The sequence below is a fragment of the Hyperolius riggenbachi genome, chromosome 2, assembly GCF_040937935.1.
Source record: "Hyperolius riggenbachi isolate aHypRig1 chromosome 2, aHypRig1.pri, whole genome shotgun sequence".
In the NCBI taxonomy this organism is placed as follows: domain Eukaryota; kingdom Metazoa; phylum Chordata; class Amphibia; order Anura; family Hyperoliidae; genus Hyperolius; species Hyperolius riggenbachi.
This window is the reverse complement of record NC_090647.1, coordinates 328,663,766-328,681,370: the sequence shown is the minus strand read 5'-3', so window position 1 is coordinate 328,681,370 and position 17,605 is coordinate 328,663,766. Positions and strand designations below refer to the sequence as shown.

The 17,605-nt window shown below is 42.8% G+C and overlaps 1 protein-coding gene across 7 annotated transcripts in view; it reads right to left on the bottom strand.

The window, feature by feature from the left end:
• The window catches only part of PUM1 (pumilio RNA binding family member 1), a 108,081-nt gene that overhangs the window by 23,239 nt on the left and 67,237 nt on the right, over nucleotides 1-17,605 (bottom strand). For 3 of the 7 annotated variants that reach the window (XM_068269299.1, XM_068269301.1, XM_068269300.1), the window contains exons 9-15: nucleotides 13,113-13,229; nucleotides 10,497-10,648; nucleotides 7,384-7,522; nucleotides 5,372-5,515; nucleotides 4,104-4,388; nucleotides 3,759-3,995; nucleotides 123-390 (exon numbers count right to left, since the gene is read on the bottom strand). In XM_068269299.1, the coding sequence (XP_068125400.1) occupies nucleotides 123-390; nucleotides 3,759-3,995; nucleotides 4,104-4,388; nucleotides 5,372-5,515; nucleotides 7,384-7,522; nucleotides 10,497-10,648; nucleotides 13,113-13,229 (1,342 nt within the window). The remainder of the gene's footprint in view (nucleotides 1-122; nucleotides 391-3,758; nucleotides 3,996-4,103; nucleotides 4,389-5,371; nucleotides 5,516-7,383; nucleotides 7,523-10,496; nucleotides 10,649-13,112; nucleotides 13,230-17,605) is intronic. The other 4 variants (XM_068269302.1, XM_068269304.1, XM_068269303.1 and 1 more) reach the window with 2 other exon arrangements.

Sequence of the window (17,605 nt, the reverse complement as noted above, 5' to 3'; positions counted from 1 at the left end):
TAGTACTTTTTCGCAGGTAACTCAAGGTGTTAATGAGTACTGGAAATACAGCAGCCAGTGCTTTCACATGTGGTGAGGATCAGAAAAAAAAAAAAAGTCAAGGTGTTAAATAGATCGGATACCTGGATCCATGCTGATCCTGAGAAAACTCAATTATGTGTCCAGCAATTTCTCGTAGCTGAAGGTTGGGATAACGGTTATTTCGAAAGTCTTCAAGCAATCTGCTCCGACCTGAAGGCATCACATCAGACATACCATAGCGCAGACGGGAAGATGGAAAAAGTGTGCTGCTCGGACTGAATAAACTTGACGCACTACTTGCACTGCGATACTTGGCCTCTGCTCCCGGTGCAGCCGATATGTACCGTCCACTGCCATTTGTCAGGCCCCCTGCAGAAAGAAAGCTCATTATTTCTTTACTTAGAAAATGACAAGAATCTCAACAGGACTATAATCCTGTTAAGTGATTTACGCTGTCGTTTTTGAACAAAAGAGAACATTTTTAGATTTTAGGATACTTTTATTTGAAAAAAATTACCTGTACTCACAAAATTAAACACAGGTATGCTAAAATGCACAATGTGTGCACTTTCACAAGCTACCTAATGTCCTTAATGGTTACGCGCTGTATATAAGAATGTTTATTACTGCGCGATAATACACCGTACTCCAACACACTGCACAGGTGTGAGATGTAACATGAAAAAGACTTTCAAACGTCACTGCAGATAATACACCATGCACAGTGCACTAAAACCGATGGCACATAGTGTATGCAAGTAAAGTAAAGATGTAGTGAGGCAGACCATAAGGTTTTCATACATCTTTCCTTTTTAAACAAGCTACTTACCGAATTGCCATAGATTGCCTAAAGATGGCCACTAACGGTCCAATTTGTAGCGAAAAATCGTTCGAGCGATCAGAAATTCTGATCGGATTGGTTGTAAATAATCTCCATTGGTGGACACAATCGATTATGAACGAGTGAAAAAAATGTCGCCCGAATGAATTTTCGTCGAACGAAAATTTGGATTTTCTTGGTGGTCGTGATAGATAGGAAGCAATGATTGGTTAGTTGATGGTGTAGTGAACGATTTTTCATCCGATCAGAATTTCTGATCGCTCGAACGATTTTTCGCTAGAAATTGGACCGTTAGTGGCCAGCTTAACAGTGAGGTATGACCATGTAACAACCAAAGTAGAATACATGGCTGCAGATGTTGGCAGAGGACAGTGACAAAGGTAAAGAGCAGAACTAACACATGACCCTTGTAAACGTCACCACTACTGATGGTCAAAAAGAGGTTATAATTCTGAGTCGAGGCAAAATTTTAAGCTTACTTTTTGCAGCTTAAAAATGGACCAAAATTTTCAGCAACTACTGCATTTGCTTAGTCAATTTCCAAGCTGAAAACAATTGCATAAAGTTAACAAAATCAGGATCAATTTAAAAATTAGCAACTATTTGACCATTCCTATTCATCATCTACAACATACCCATTTTGTTAAAGGATACCAGTTTAAATTGTTTTGGAGAAACGTGGGGAGCAGGCATATACAATTACCTGTGCGGATGTCTGTTGCTTCACCCGCTCCCCTCTCAGCCCCCCCCCCAACTCACCTAAAAGCCCTTGGGATCCTCTTCTGGTCAGCCAGGTCGGGACTTACTGTGCATGACGCAAGTGACGTCATACGTATGCGCAGTGCGCTCACGGGCGCGTGCTGTAGGTCGTGTGCAACCTGACATGCGCAGTAAGACAGGTAGAGGATCCCAGGGGGACTTTAGGTGCGTTACGGGAGGCTGAGAGTAGAACGGGGGGAAGTGGTAGACATCAGAACAAGTAACATTATATGCCCGCTCCCGTTTCTCAAAAACAAATTAAGCTCTGGTATCCTTTAAGTATATTAGAGACAGGAACAATCACTATTGTTGGCAGGGTATGTTGCACATGCAGAAACAGACTTCCAGCTCTCAGGAAGAAGGCGGTGAAAAACTGCAATACCTCACTTTCTGAAACAAATGTAAAGAGCTGTAGTTACCCATACACTATACAATATTTTTAAAGCCCTAGTTCAGGCTTAATGTAATTAGTCTTAAAGAGGAGCTGTCCGCCATACTATCTCAAAAACAAACAAACACATAAGTAGATAAATACTTGCTCTACTTACATATGTATTACGCTGTCCACATTTTGATTTTAGTGATTTTCAATAGTTAAAAAAAAGCCTTCTTAGGATTCTCCATTTTAACTGTGTCTATCTTGAAGCCAATCATGACATAATTTCCTCCCTTACTGAGGTAAACCTGGTGCAGGCAAAGAATAATTTGTCTTTATTGAGGTAAGTCACTTCTCTTTTTCTCTTTTATTGTTTTAAACGCCATTTTATACACTTCTGCGCATCTCTTACCACCTTTGTGTATTCATTAAAACAGTACTTATTCAGTAAGGAGTTCTTGGGCAAGACTCCCTAACACTGCTACTGCATGCCCTAGTGGCTGCCTCACAAGCACTTTGAGACTGACAGGAGAAAAGCGCTATACAATTTATTATTTTTTTTATTTGCTCTAAAAGATTCTTTACAGCATGAATCTTGAAACCAGAATAAAAATGGTAGCAGAACAGTATTGAAATCATTAAACACAGCACATTCTTCCTCAATGGGAATGCCAAAGACTGCCACTATTAGTAAACATTGCTAATGGTGTTTCAGCTGAACACAAAGTGTGCACAGAACACATACTCACTGGATACATGATAATATATAAATAGGACAGATTTGCAATAAATTACAATGGCAGCTTTAAGAGCAGATAAACGGTATCAAAGTAGGAAAACACGTTTTATTAAATGAGTTATCAGGCTAATATAAGAAAATAAGCGCTACTTACCCGGGGCTTCTTCCAGGCCCAAGCTCCCAGCATGTCCCTTGCCGCAGCTCTGCACACAGCAGTTCGCCGCAGCTCCGTCCTGGTCCCCGGCGAGGTGGTCAGGCCGAACTCCAGGTAGTTCTGCGCCTGCGCAGTCTGCTCAGGTCCACGTGGCGGCGATTTACAGCACTGCTCGCGCAGGCGCAGCACAGGCCGATCTAGAGGTCGGCCTGACGTCATCGCCGGGGATCGGGACTGAGCTGCGGCGAGGGACATGCTGGGAGCTTGGGGCTGGAGGAAGCCCAGGGTAAGTAGCGCTAATTTTCTTATTTACTCCTTTAAGTGTTATGTCAGTTTAATTTCGCTTTAACTCTTCAGTATCTTGTGCCAAAATGTATTTGCACCTCAGTAACAATCCTACTGTCTTATCTGGACTTTGGTACGTTATGAGTTGATGCAAATTTTGTAAATGTCCCAATCAAATTCCACCTTGGCGATTCTATAGGTCAATTTTCAAGCTGCATACATTTGCATACAACGTTTAAATTGTTATGCTTCAATTTGGAATTATTTGCATCTCATTGACCATTCCTACAAAATAATGTGCAAGTGAGACGGAACCTTGAATTTCTATTTATTTGTGTGATCTCACTGGGGAGATTTAAACAATAGTCTTTTGTACCTCCATGGCTTTCACATGTACCATTGTTTTTATTTTACATAAACTATCATTTTCAACCCCCATTATTTCATAGAAAAGCAAGTCCGACAAAGGGAAATGTACACAATGAGACAAAGGAAATCCCACACCTGGGATAAAATATAAAGTTTGATAAGTGCCACAAATGTGTAAAGTTCTTTGACTTATTAAACATGGAGAGCCTCTTACCTAGGTTGAGGCTGGAAGACGATCCATGGGAAGATAGAGATGGTGGTGGTGTTTGGGAATGGCTTGCTCCCTGGCTTGGAAGGGGCATGCCTACAGGACCAGGAGATGAAGAGAAGCCTAGGCCATTGTAGAAACTATGTCCAATTGTATTCAAACTGTTTGAAGTCCTTTTGTATATATCTGTACTCCCCGTCAATGAATCGCGACGAGAGCCACTGCCAGTATTGGAATTGGCAACTATGAAAAAAAATAGCAGTTAAAAATTCACTACTCACTAGATCTGTACTAAACATAATTATAGCGTTATAATTCCATTAACTTGCAAACTACCATCTTAATTCTCACCTGCTGTTCCAAAGCCACCCAGAGCTGAACTGAGTGTTGCTCCCAGAGATCCACTGCTTCCAAATCCTAGTGAACTATTTCCTGGCTGACCTGAATTTTGTGAAAATAAGGAACTGCTTTGCTGGTTATTTGTCAGGGAGCTGTTGCCATAGAATGAACTTGATGCCAGGTTCTGGTTGCCCTGCGGTTGCGGTTGTCCCTGAGGCTGCTGAGAATTAAGCTGACGAAAGGGTCCATTTGTTGCACCACCTGGGCCATTGGCAGACGCGGCTGCTGCAGCAACAGCTTGGAGACAGAAAAAAAAACCAGAAACTTGATTTATAAGAGCAATTTGACTGGGAAAAACACACACAATGGCCTCAAGTCACTAAGCTTATCTCCTGTCTTTAATAATGTTTCTAGAGTTATCGCCATGGTGATAAGGCCTTTAGTATTCAGGAAACATTTTACCTCAGGCAAACCTAAAGTTAACTCTTCTGTCTTTAAAATAACTCCAGAATTCTTAAGTTAAAGACAGGCTGTTAATTAACTGCATGTGAAAATAACTTCAGATGAGGTAACAACTACAGAGGAGGTAACTTAAAGGGGAACTGAAGAGAGAGGTATATGGAGGCTGTCATGTTTATTTCCTTTTAGACAATACCAGTTGCCTGGCAGCCCTGCTGATCCTCTGCCTCTAATACTATTAGCCATAGCCCCTGAACAAGCATGCAGCAGATCAGGTGTTTCAGTGGTTCAGACTTATAAGTCAGATCCGACAAGACTAGCTGCATGCTTGTTTCTGGTTTTAATCAGATACTACTGCAGAGAAATAGACCAGCAGGGCTGCCAGGCAACTGGTATTGATTAAAAGGAAATAAACATGACAGCCTCCATATACCTCTCTCTTCAGTTCCCCTTTAAGGAATGAAGAGATAAGATAACTCTCTCACTGTGTGGTGGCAAGTTTTCTCTTGCCTTATCCCCAGCATGATCTTAGTGAATTGAGGCCAATGTCCCACTAGCAGTAGAGGTAAATGCAGCCCCATATGCAATTCACTTTTTCTCCTAGGTGATCTTTTTACATCTTGTCCATAAAACGCTTTTTTATCCACCAGCAAGCAAGTCAATATTAAAATAATTTTGATAGTACTTTTTCACCTACTTTTTGGTACTAATTCAATTACAAAATGCTGAAAAGGTATTTTAAAGATATGAAAAATGATCTCCTAGGAGAAAAAGTGAATTGAATAAAGCCCTCAGTTTCTTAGACCAACATAAAAACTTACCTGCTTGAGCTGCAGATGGACTTATTATAACCGGTGCAGGAGCTACCAACCGAACTGGGCCCCCTAGACCATTTCTTGCTCCAGTATTCACAACAAGAGCCCCTGTTTGGTCATAGTAAGCAGCTGGTGCTAACACTGGATATCCTGAAATAAATTGACATGAAAAAGTTTACAGGCATGCACTCGTACCATTTCATGTTTGTGAGAAGATCTATGACCCAAGTTCATCTGAAAAAAACATCCCTACATATAGGAAACATTAAGGCTGGGTCTCCAGATCTTGCAAATCAAACATAATGCAAGTGTATGGGACAGTTTCCATATTTTATATACTGTATACAGCATGCTGCACTGTCTTGGACACCGTATGTATTGATAGATGCATGTGAAAATTTGCATAACATGCAAGAATTTTCAAACAGAAAAAAGCATGCAGAATTAATTACCCTTTTGGAAACATCCTTAAAAGGACAACTGAGGTGACATGTGACATAATGAGATAGACGTGTATGTACAGAGCCAAGCACACAAATAACTATGCTGTGCTCTTTATTTTGTCTTTCTCTGCCTGAAAAAGTTAAACATTAGGTATACAAATGACAGTTTCTTCCCAGGTCAGACTGCGTCAAACTATAGCATAAACCCTCACTGCCCTCACAGACAATTGCAGCCATAAAACACTTTCCTGTCAGTAAATGGCTTCTGAGTAGGCATGGGCTTAAATTCGGCCAAGGGTGATCCGGATAGTAGCTATCCGGATTCACCCAGTAATGCTGTGCGGGCGGGGGGGGGGGGGGGGGGGGGCAATCTCACCTGTCTGACGTCTTCCGGTAGTCCCTCGGCACCTTCCACGATGCGCTCCACTCGTCGGTCACGTGACTACAAACACTTCCTCCTTCCGGGTTGAAGGAGAAAGTGTTTGTAGTCACGTGACCGCCGAGTGGAGCGCATCGTGGGAGGTGCCGAGGGACATACCAAAAGACGTCAGACAGGTGAGATTGGCGCCCCCCCCCCCCCCGCACAGCATCACTGGGTGAATCCGGATAGCTACTATCGGGATCACCCTTAGCCGAATTTAAGCCCATGCCTGCTTCTGAGAGCAGGAAAAAGATAAAGAGAGTCACTAATTCATAGATTTGAGCTCTAGCATAAATCAATAAAGGTGTCATTGAGCTGAGACAATGAAACAGAAGAAACTTAAAGACTCATTTTAAATATAAAATAAACTGTGGGATATCTAAAAAAGTAATTTTTAGTAGACGGAGGATAGATGAAATTTATTTTCTCATGTGTTTATTTTCACCTCTATGGTCCACAAGTCCCAGCATATCATTTTTCAACTGTTGCAACATCAGCATTGCAGACCACCAACATTTTGAATTACTGGGTCCTGCGTTAAACTTACCTACAGGGGCTGCTCCATAGCCTGTCTTCCACGAGGACATCCATCTTGTCGCTGTCACTGCTACGGTTCAAAGAACCCATGAGTTCACTGCATTCCCAGCCACTGGTGCATTCTGGGAGATGTGGTGTTCCCGGTCGCTGGTGCATGCAGGGAGATGTAGTCTTTACCATGATAGTCTTCAATGACTGTCTCTAGGCATGCAGTAGCAGCCTGGCACGCTTAATCTCCGGGCATGCACCAGCGGCCAGGAATGTGCTGGACTCTGAACGGCGGCAGTGGCAGCTGTAAGATGGACACACTAGTGGAGATGTGGGGCTATAGAGCAGGCCCTGTAGGGAAGAATTTAACACTGCGTTACTGTTCACCAATTAGTGCTGCAGCAGTGCCAGAAATGTGTACACAGAAGCAAGCCCAATCCTGCACAGCACTGCTTCTGCTACAAGACATCTACTGACTCGTGGCTTAGATGAAGTCACAGAGGACGTAGATATACTGTAGTGGTGGATAAAGTGGTTAAATACTGGTCTGAAATGGTGAAGGAAGGTAATCCAGGTTTATTTCAGCTGAAACTGGAGTTCAGCACCAATTTATAATAAATCATGCTCACCAGGCATTCCTGCAGCAAGACCTTGCCCAAAAGCCAGTGCAGAGTTTACAGCAGCTGCTGCTACCAGTTGGTCATTTTGTTGTCCCTGTTGGTTCTGGTTAGGCGTTAGAGGCCTCTGATTCCCACCGGCTCGCATTACCTAGAGAATACACACATTTTAAAAAGGGGTAGATGGAGAAACAAGATAATATGCAAAAGGTGGACTTCATGGTGCCAATAATGTGAGGATATAATGTATACAAATCACTGAAGAGAAAGCAAAACAAGCACTCAAAACAATTAGAAAAGGGAGAGTTAAAACCTCAAGGAAAGTGCATTAAAAAGTTAAGCCCACCCAAAACTGATCTCTGAGTGCATGCCAATAGCATGAAATACTTCATTCCAAAAATCTCTTGATGGAACCAGCCCCATCGCTAGGTTAGGGATAACAGGGCCAACGGCTGGACCAGGCAATTATGCTGGTAAGCAACTTAAATTCAAACAAAAACCTAAAAGTAGACACGGCAAACTCTCAAAGCAATCATACTAACTAGAGTAAATTATGAAATATTACCGTACCTTTTGAAATTGTTTTTTCAAGCTCAAAAAATTCACTGTGAAGCTTTACCAACTAATCTGAGTCCTCAAGCAGCGGATCAAGTGCCAGCATAATGACTGACAAGCTCCGACTGATCTCAGGTGCATACAGTAAAGTATGGATGAGGTGAGTGGATTGCATGGAAGCCATCCATGTAGCTTTAACACTAAACATCTAAAGGTCGATTTCACCTTACAGACCAAAGTAAGTATGACATTTGAACTAAGTCTGCACTCATCAGCAATAGCTTTTACATCTCCTGGGTTAATGCTCAGACTATAGGTCACTTTGCTATAATAGATGGCAAGCAGGATGTAAATATACTGCATTGCTCACATCCAAATGTTAAAAAGACTGAAGTGCAGGAAGTTCTCATCCTTTGCATGTAAACTTAATATGTCATTCCCATCACCCTACAACCTACCTCTCTTGTGCAGCTAGATTATCTGGATATGCATCCTAACCTGCATTCTGTACAAGAAAAATTACTGGGAGCAGCACATGCAGAACCTCCCAACAAGAAATAATAGGCAGCGAGCCTAGGAGAGATGAAAGTGCTTTTTCCATGCTTACTGCCTCAACCACAGTCCCTTTGTGCTACTTGTTCAACATGTCCTCTACTGTAATGCTGGAAAATAAAGCATGGTATAGGATGTGCTCTCGAATTTGCATGTCACATGGGCACACGACTGACCCTCTCAATCGCTGCATCCAAGCAAAGTGAAAGGGTGGAAGACATTTCTAAAGCAGATCTGCCCCTCCCCCCCCCAAAAAAAAAAAACGTGTATGTTTCTTTACTTCTATCCACGATTTTAAAGGACAATTTTAATAAGAGCAATATGGAGGCTGCCATATTTCTTTCCTTTTAAACAATACCAGCTGCCTGGCAGCGCTGCTGATCGATTTAGCTGCAGTAGTGTCTGAATACTACCAGAAGTAAGCATGCATCTAATCTTGTCAGATCCGAAAATATTGTCAGAAACCCCTGATCTGCTGCATGCTTGTTCAGTGTCTATGGCTAAAAGTATTAGAGGCAGATGATCAGCAAGACAGCCAGGCAATATGCATTGTTAAAAAAGGAAATATAGCAGCCTCCATATTTCTCTCATTACCGTTGTCCGCTAATTTATCAACCTGACTGGTAATAGAATTTGTCTAGTTCAATTTTAGGGTTACTTGGCCTTTAAAAAATCCTCCAAAAGCTCCAATGAGAGGCGGGTAGTAGACTACCGCTCAAATTAAAAGCTAAGCAGCCGATGTTTTCACAGGTTTGTCATGTGAACTTTTTAACTGCAGCAGCCCCTAATGATTTTCATTACTGTTTATATAACACCATCAAGTGGGAACACATTCACAACCTCTCCATTAACCAGCCTTTTCAGTTATAACAACTTGCAAGCATGCAGCTCTACAGCAAGCAATGGGAGACTTGAGATGAGGCAATCTTGTAATGGTTAGAATCTTTACATATATATGTTACGGCCAGAACCCGAAGTTTGGCCACTTCGCGTTCTGGCCGGCCAATGTGCGAAATGGCCGCTGCGCTGCGGCCAATGTTATAAATGAAATGATTCCTGAGAGTTTAATGCATTTTCCGTCCGTCTCGCTGCGGCCAAATGTATGAAAAGTGCGTTAATTTAATAAAATGAAGCCGGCGGCAATGTAGCAGATGAAGCCGCCAGCTTTAGCTCTCTCTCCTCCCCCTGCCTCTCCCCTGGCAGCCGGCGGGGACATGCGTGTCCTCCCAGAGTCGTTTGTCGCGGCAGGGAATCCTGCCGTTCGTTCCTGCAGAGCGGGTGCTGGCAGAAGCAATGTCTGCAGACTTCCCGCTCTGCTTCCCTGGCGCGACGAACGACTCTCGGGGACATGCATGTCGGCTGCCCGTAGGAGAGAGAGAGGTAGGGGGAGGAGAGAGAGCTTCATCTGCTACATTGCCGCCGGCTTCATTTCATTCAATTAACGCACTTTTCATACATTTGGCAGCGAGACGGCTGGAAAATACATTAAACTTTCAGGAATAATTTCATTTCTAACATTGGCCGCAGCGTAGCGGCCATTTCGCACATTGGCCAGCCAGAACGCAAAGTGGCCGGCCAGAACGCAAAGTGGCCGGCCAGAACGCAAAGTGGCCGGCCAGAACGCAAAGTGGCCGGCCAGAATGCAAAGTGGCCAAACTTCGGGTTCTGGCGTAACATATATAAATTACAATAATTGAGGAGCGGTGAGGACCCTAGTGGGTTGCTCAGAGTTCTTCTTTAAAGCCCTGCATTACTGCTCAAAACTAATGAAACATAAGTGGGAACTAAATAGGCTACAGGTGAACAAATCTGAGTTCTTAGGTACAAAGATGTCAAAGGAATACAAGAGATAAATAGAAATTTGGAGATCTTGTTATCTAACCCCAGATAAATCAGTTTTGGATGAAGACACCTAAAACGAGGAATAAAAAAAAAAAAAGGAAAATAAGTTTCCAAGAAAAATGAATGGTGTATAAAATGGTATCACAAAACTGAAAAAAGAATAACAGTAGACCCACTTGCTGCTGGCCTTGCTGATTTTGAGGGTTGTTCTGCTGGGACGCAGAGTTGCTCGCTGCTGCAGCAGCTGCCGCTTGCTGTTGGAAGAGGTTAGCAGGATATACTCCCCACGGAGTGACACCATAATACTGGTGCGGAACCACAGCTGGACCTACACAATGTATAGAAAACAGTCACTTACTTCTGAAATAGCATGCTTCATCATTAGCAGTAAACACAGAGGTCACGCTTCAGACAGCAAGCAAATTGATCATGCTATACTATGTCATACAAACCACACAAACCTATTACATGTTCTAGCTATGTGTGTTAGCAATGTCAATGAACTGAGTATGGGTAAAACATTCTCTTTACAAGATTACTAGCTTTACAAGGGAAATTGAAGTTCTGGCTTGCAAATCACACAGCTGCTTATTAAATGGCTCAACTCCTATAAGCTTGGATTTGTTAATCACAACTTCTAGCGCTACATTTTGTCTGACGTTTAATTTTAACATAAACTAGCATTCATTTGAACTGTACTACGCATTACAGCGTACATGAAGGGACAAGTAATATGAGATATGTATAAATGGTGCTAACATGCTCAGAACATGACTGTGCTCCTTTTTTATTATTTTCAGTCTAAAGCATAAATGCATCTATTGTGCTTATTAACTATTTATGCAGCGTGGACGTGAGCGTCACGTCCGCAGTGGCGACTGCTACAGCCGCAGGGACGCGCTAGTCACGTCCCTGCAGTTTGGGGGGGTTTGCAGGCGATTATGCGGGCAAATGCCCGCAATCACGCTGATACAGGGAGCAGGGGGAGATAGGCTGCAGGGGACAAAAGTGCCCTGTGCCAATCCGTACATTCCCGCTGAGAATAAACACTGTTTTTGTTCAAAAACAGTGTTAATTCTTACATAGTCTCCCGCCATGATTTCCGCGGCCCGATCAATAAACTTATGAATGGGAACAAAGTTCCCATTCATTAATATCTCCACCGACACTGATTGCAGGTTTACATTGAAACCTTGAGTCACTTCCCTAGTTACAATGTAGCAATACATTGTATCCTATGTAGTGTACTTGTACACTACATAGAATTTTGCTCAGTGGGGACATCTTGTGGCTAAATAGTAAAATACACCTACTGACTTTAGGGGGAAAAATATCTATGTCAAGAGGGCCTATAAATTATAAAATAAGGGGCTAAAAATTAGTGATGGATGTAAAACTGAAAAAAATGCACCTTTATTTCCAAATAAAATATTGTCACCATACTAGGGATAGAATTTTAACATTGCAATAACCGGGACAAATGGTCAAATAAAATGTGTGGATTTAAATTATGGTAGCATGAATTATTTTAAAACTATAATGGCTGAAAACTGAAAAATAATGATTTTTTTCTTATTATTCCCATTATAATGCATTTAGAATAAAATAATTCCTAGCATAATGTACCACCCAAAGAAAGCCTAATTGGTGGCGGAAATAACGTGTAGATGATTTCGTTGTGATAAAGTTATTGGGGAATGAATGGGAGGAGCGCTGAAATGTGAAAATTCCTCTCGTCCATAAGGTGAAAAATACCCGTGGGCTGAAATGGTTAATTGCTCACCAATTTAACACTTCGATCAATCTGTCCATCTATTGCTCCACTACCTGATCAATTCACTTTTGACAGATTCTGTGCATTTTATCAAAGTCTGACTGGACCTGTTGGAATATCCCTGTGCGAGGGGACAGGGAAAGAGCAGAGGGGAATCGATAGCCCATTATGTTGCACTACATCAAGCAATGTGTGCTGTTCAATCGATGGTTGATAAGATTTCTGCTAGAATGTATACAAATTGAGTTTGTCATATTGGGTAGGAACTGATCACTATCCAATAGAATAGGGATTGTTTGGACTTAGCAGAGTGGGCCATAAGTGTCCAGTGTATAGCTAGCTTAAGAACGTCCGAACAAATAAAAACAAAAAACCAAACACCATCTACTTACCCGGGCTTCCTCCAGCCCCTTGCAGGCAACATGTCCCACGCCGCAGCTCCACTCAGCCACTGGCTCCCAGTCCCCTCCACTGCAGAGGCCAACCTCGTGAGGTCGTCCTCTACTGCCCCTGTGTGAGCACCACTGTCAATTAAGTCCAAGTTGCCCAGAGCGTACTGCGCAGAGCTACACACTCTGGACAAGGTGGACTTGATTGACAGCGGCGATCGCGCAGGCGCAGTAGAGGATGACCTCGCAAAGTCATCCTCTGTACTGGTGGGGATCCCGGGCCGGCGGCTGAGAGTAGAGCTGTGGCGTGGGACATGTCGGCTGCAAGGGGCTGGACGAATCCCTTGGTATGCAGATTTTTTTTCATTTGCATGGATATTCCCTTTAAGAGCTAATAACACAGTGCTATAAATTCCAGTCTTCCTGCCCCACATTTCTCTCTGACACCTGAGATGTCCTAAGGCTTGTTGACAGCACGTAACAGAAAAAAGGTTCAATAGGCCATCATTACTTTGTATGGGAGCTGAATATACTAAAAGCAAAACTGCATATCAATGAGTAAGTTTAATCTTCAAACCTGATTACCCCGAACATCCAAACCTGGATTATTTCTAAAAAAGCAGTCTTACCAAGAGTTGCTGCCGCCGCCAGACCAGCTGCATAGGGATCTGTTCCAGGAGGGGCTGCACTGATGATGTAAGGGTTTGGTACAAATGCGGCTGGCGCTAGACCTGCTGAAAACATACCTGTCAGTGAAAGCACACTTCAGTACATTGCCACTACAGGAAAGTCTTATAACCATTTAGTAAACAGACATTTGTATAATGAGATTCACATTTAACATTTTGAACAAATCATTTTTTTATTACAGTAATGAGGTGGATCAGGATAGAAGGTTAAATTGAGTGTGACAGCAATAATTTAGAGCAGGAATTCCAAGCACTGTAGTAAACAAGCACTCTAATTGGCCAAGTTCAGGGAACTTTATCTGAATGCGTTCAACACTGCATCTTCTATTTTAATGCGAAATTAAATAAGGAAAATATCTGGTGCAACACTTTTTTGCCTACTCCAGTCTTGCATTTGTTGCTCATTCACTTCTCGTTCCCATTCATCCCTGTACTGAACTCCATAAGTAGCGTGGAAGCTGCCATGGTTCCCTACTAATAGCCAGGGAGGAAGTGAGCAGCAATGGCAGGTCTACAACCAAGAGAACAGTAAGAAACTGCTGCACTCTAAAAGACAGAGAGGCACTCATGCTTGTTACTTGTGTTTTTGCACTGACCTGAGGAAGTGGGCAAGCCCCCGAAACGCGTTGTCATTTTTATGTGCTCGAATAAAAAGACCTTTTTCAATAAACTGGTCCAAATTCTTCAAGACAGGTAAGATTACCTCTCTGTTTATAAGGTTAACCGCATATTAGCCTACCTTTTATGCATTGGGTGCCTCCATCCCTGTTTTAAGTGCCTCTATAGGTATGTTTCTTATTGTGAAAACAAATTATTTTTTCCCAATAAAAATTGATATAAAAATACATGAACAGTTAAATATAATCTGCTGAACATTTCATAACATTCCTGGAAAGTACAGTCAACAATGATGATTCATAGGTCCCTCTGATCACCAAAGCAACTCACCTCTGCAAAAACAACAATACAAGCTTTAAAAAAATAATAATGCATTTTTAGTCATCTTAGAACATTCAGGAAATACTAAATAAAAAGGTACTCCTAATTCCCAGATCGTATTCTTTGAAATGGTTAAAAACATACTTCTTTGAAAAACGAAGAGTAAGACTAGAAGATAACATGACAGAATTCAACAAAATATGGTCCATACTGATCCAGGGTTGGAGGTTTAAAGGAATCCTCAGGCAAATAAAAAAAAAAAAAAAAAGAAGCTTTACTCACCCGGGGCTTTCTCCAGCCCCCTTGCAGCCGACTGTCCCACGCTGTCAATCAAGCCGAAGTTGTATACAGCTTACTGCGCAGGCGCAGTAGTTCTGCGCCTGCACAGTAAGCTGGGTACAACGTGGGCTTGATTGAGAGCGGCGGTTCACACAGGCGCAGTAGGGACTACCTCAAGGTCACTCTCTGCACCGTGCGGGGAGCCCGGGACAGAGGTGGAGAGGTCAGCGTGGGACAGTCGGCTGCAAGTAGCTGGAGAAAGCCCCAGGTGAGTAAAGTTTTTTTTTTGTTGTTTTTGTTTTTTTTAATTTGCCTGATGATACCGTTAAAGAGACTCTGAAGTCTCATAAAATTCAGGTTTTTATTTAAAAAAATCTCTTTAATATCAATGCCCTAACTAAAACGCTGCATCCCGCCGCTGAACACTAACTAAATAACCCCAAACTTTCCTGGTCGTGGATTTTGCTGCCCAGGAAGGCAGAGCTTTGAGCCGCAGCTCTGCCTCCATGCGCATCAAACCGCGCGTATCTCCGTCCCTCTCAGTGAAAGACTGAGAGGGGCAGGGAGAGGCGGCGTTCTGCGCTGATGGATGCGTGTACAGGCAGAGCTACAGCCCACAGCTCTGCCTCTTCACAGAAGCGCTCTCCACAATGTGCCCCGGGGAGTTTGGGGGGATTTAGTTAGTGTGCAGCCGCGGGATGTGGCGTTTTAGTTAGAGCATTGATATTGAGATTTTTAAAATAAAAACCTGAATTTTGAGTGACTTCATACTCCCTTTAAGGTTGTAGGTAGAGTCGTGGGGTAATACGTTTACCTGTTTGTTGTTTACCTTTTGTGGAGCGGTTTAAAGCCTTCTGTTCCAGGTACCCTGTTCTGTGCAAACATATTACCCCACAACTCTACCTCCAACCTTATGCTAGGTACACACCATACAATTTTCTGTTAGATAGATGGTTCAATAGATAATTTCCGTCATGTTCGATCTTATTTTCGATCGATTTTCTGGTCGATTTCTCAGACACGTGAATGGAAATCGATAGGAAATCAATCAGAAAATCGATCGAACAGAAAATTGTATGGTGTGTACCCAGCATAAACTAGATAGAATACGCAAGATCCTTACACTAGACACACACACACATTGAGTTGGTCTCCAACACTAGAAAAGAAGTGCATATGTCCCCTAATAGATAAAAAAATGCATATAGAACACAATAGTAATTAGAACCCTTATCCCTACTTACCCCAAACTACTAGAGATTTGCATGAATGATCCCCAGCTACACCCGGAAGCTGTGCCACACATGCTACCCAACTGGTAAGCCCAATGAGTCCGTCGCCATCCAACCGTACACAGTCAAGTCAATAGGTGGTAGACATCTCCTCTCACTCAACTTTAATAGACCTTTCCCACTACCCTTCAGTCAACTTGAGACCAAATGAATCACCTCTTAGACCAGGGGTCAGGAACCTTTTTGTCTGATAGAGCCATAAACGCCACATATTTTAATATGTAATTCCGTGAGAGCCATACAATACGTTTCAAACTGGGACAGTAGGGTTTACGTCCCTTTTGCCATGGTGATGTGTATACAGTTGATCCGCCAGGCAGCGGAAGTGTCAGACACGTCTTCAGCTTCTCTTGGGTTTCAGCAACATCAGCAATTTCCCCGAGATCTATACAGGAGAAATACTGACTAACAGCTTGTACAATTAGCTAGCTGACTTGGGGGTTGATTCACTTTGTAAGAAGAGATCCCCACACTTTGGCCCAATAGGCTGCCTGTCAAGTGACAGAGTGGGACAATTGGAGCAGCTGTTCGTTTTGGGGTAGCATGAGTAAGTTAGTAGTGCATGCTACAGCAGTAGCGTGCACTACTTTGAAAATTATACTTGCGCTGCCACACTATGCTGCCCTGCTTGAGCTGTGTAGCTTAGTGAATCAGCCTTTACTGTTTTGTCTGTGAGCCAGATGTAGCCATCAAAAGAGCCACATAAGGCTCCCGAGCCATAGGTTCCCTACCCCTGCCTTAGACGCTGTACATCACCACCTACAGCCCTCATTTACTGCCAAACCTGAGAAACTTGCGTGATATGGTTGAAATGCGTAAGCACAATCCCCCCCTACAACTTGTTCCACTGGTGTTCAGTTAATTTACCGCATTGACATGTTTTAGGTGTACTTTTTATGTACATGTGTTCATTGACAAATTACTTGCACTGGTTGTACAACTTCCTTATATGACATATACCATTATGGTGCTCTTTTATCTTTGAAAATTTAATTTAAAAAAATGACTGGGGGAAAAAAAACTGTAAATAATAGAATATTGTTTTTCTTTGCTTATCACATCTTGGAACATGCATTTCTGTTACCGAACACACGTGCAATTATAAATTAACTTTTTTACATGTTCTTTTGTGTTAGGATGGATAAACTGTTTCTATCAAGCATCCTTTTGTGTTTACAACTCTTTCCTCCCCTGCAGCTGTAATGAAAACAAATCAACGAGTCAACTATTAGTGAATGGGAACTGCATTTTTTTTTTAAATTAAGCAAATACTTACCTAAGGAGAGGGAAGGCTCTGGGTCTTATATAGCCTTCCGTCTCCTCTCTCTATTTGGAAATCTTCGGGAGCCGTGTCCTCCTGAAGAGGTGCGGCTCCATACTGCATATGCGTGATCGTGCAAGAGAGCGTGCTTGCGCAGGCGCATTACAGGGCAGCCCTTCTTCAGGAGCAATCGGGCATCCTGAAGACTTCTGAAGCCTCCTTCGGCCGGTAAAGCAGTATTTGACTAATTTAGTCAAATACTGCTACCGGGCGAGCCAGCACTGGAACGAGGGGACCAGGAGAGGAGCGGGAAGACTCTATAGGACCCAGAGCCTTCTACGTCATCTGTGGCACCCTCCAAGCCACCATGATGTAGATTTACTTACTCAGCTTGCAGCCCTGCTGTGCACGATTGTGTGCGCTTCAAAGGGAAGGGGAGGAGGGAGAGATAAACAGCCTGATACAGGCTGAGAAAGAAAAAAAAAATGTGACAGCAGTGATTGGACCCCTCCGGCAGCATGTCCTCCTAGGGACAAAAAGAGGGGGAGAGTCCGATCGCCATACTTCTTAGCTGGGCTGTGCAGGAGGCTGAAAAGCCTGGTCTTTAGGGGGGTTTAAAGAGAATCTGTATTGTTAAAAATCGCACAAAAGTAAACATACCA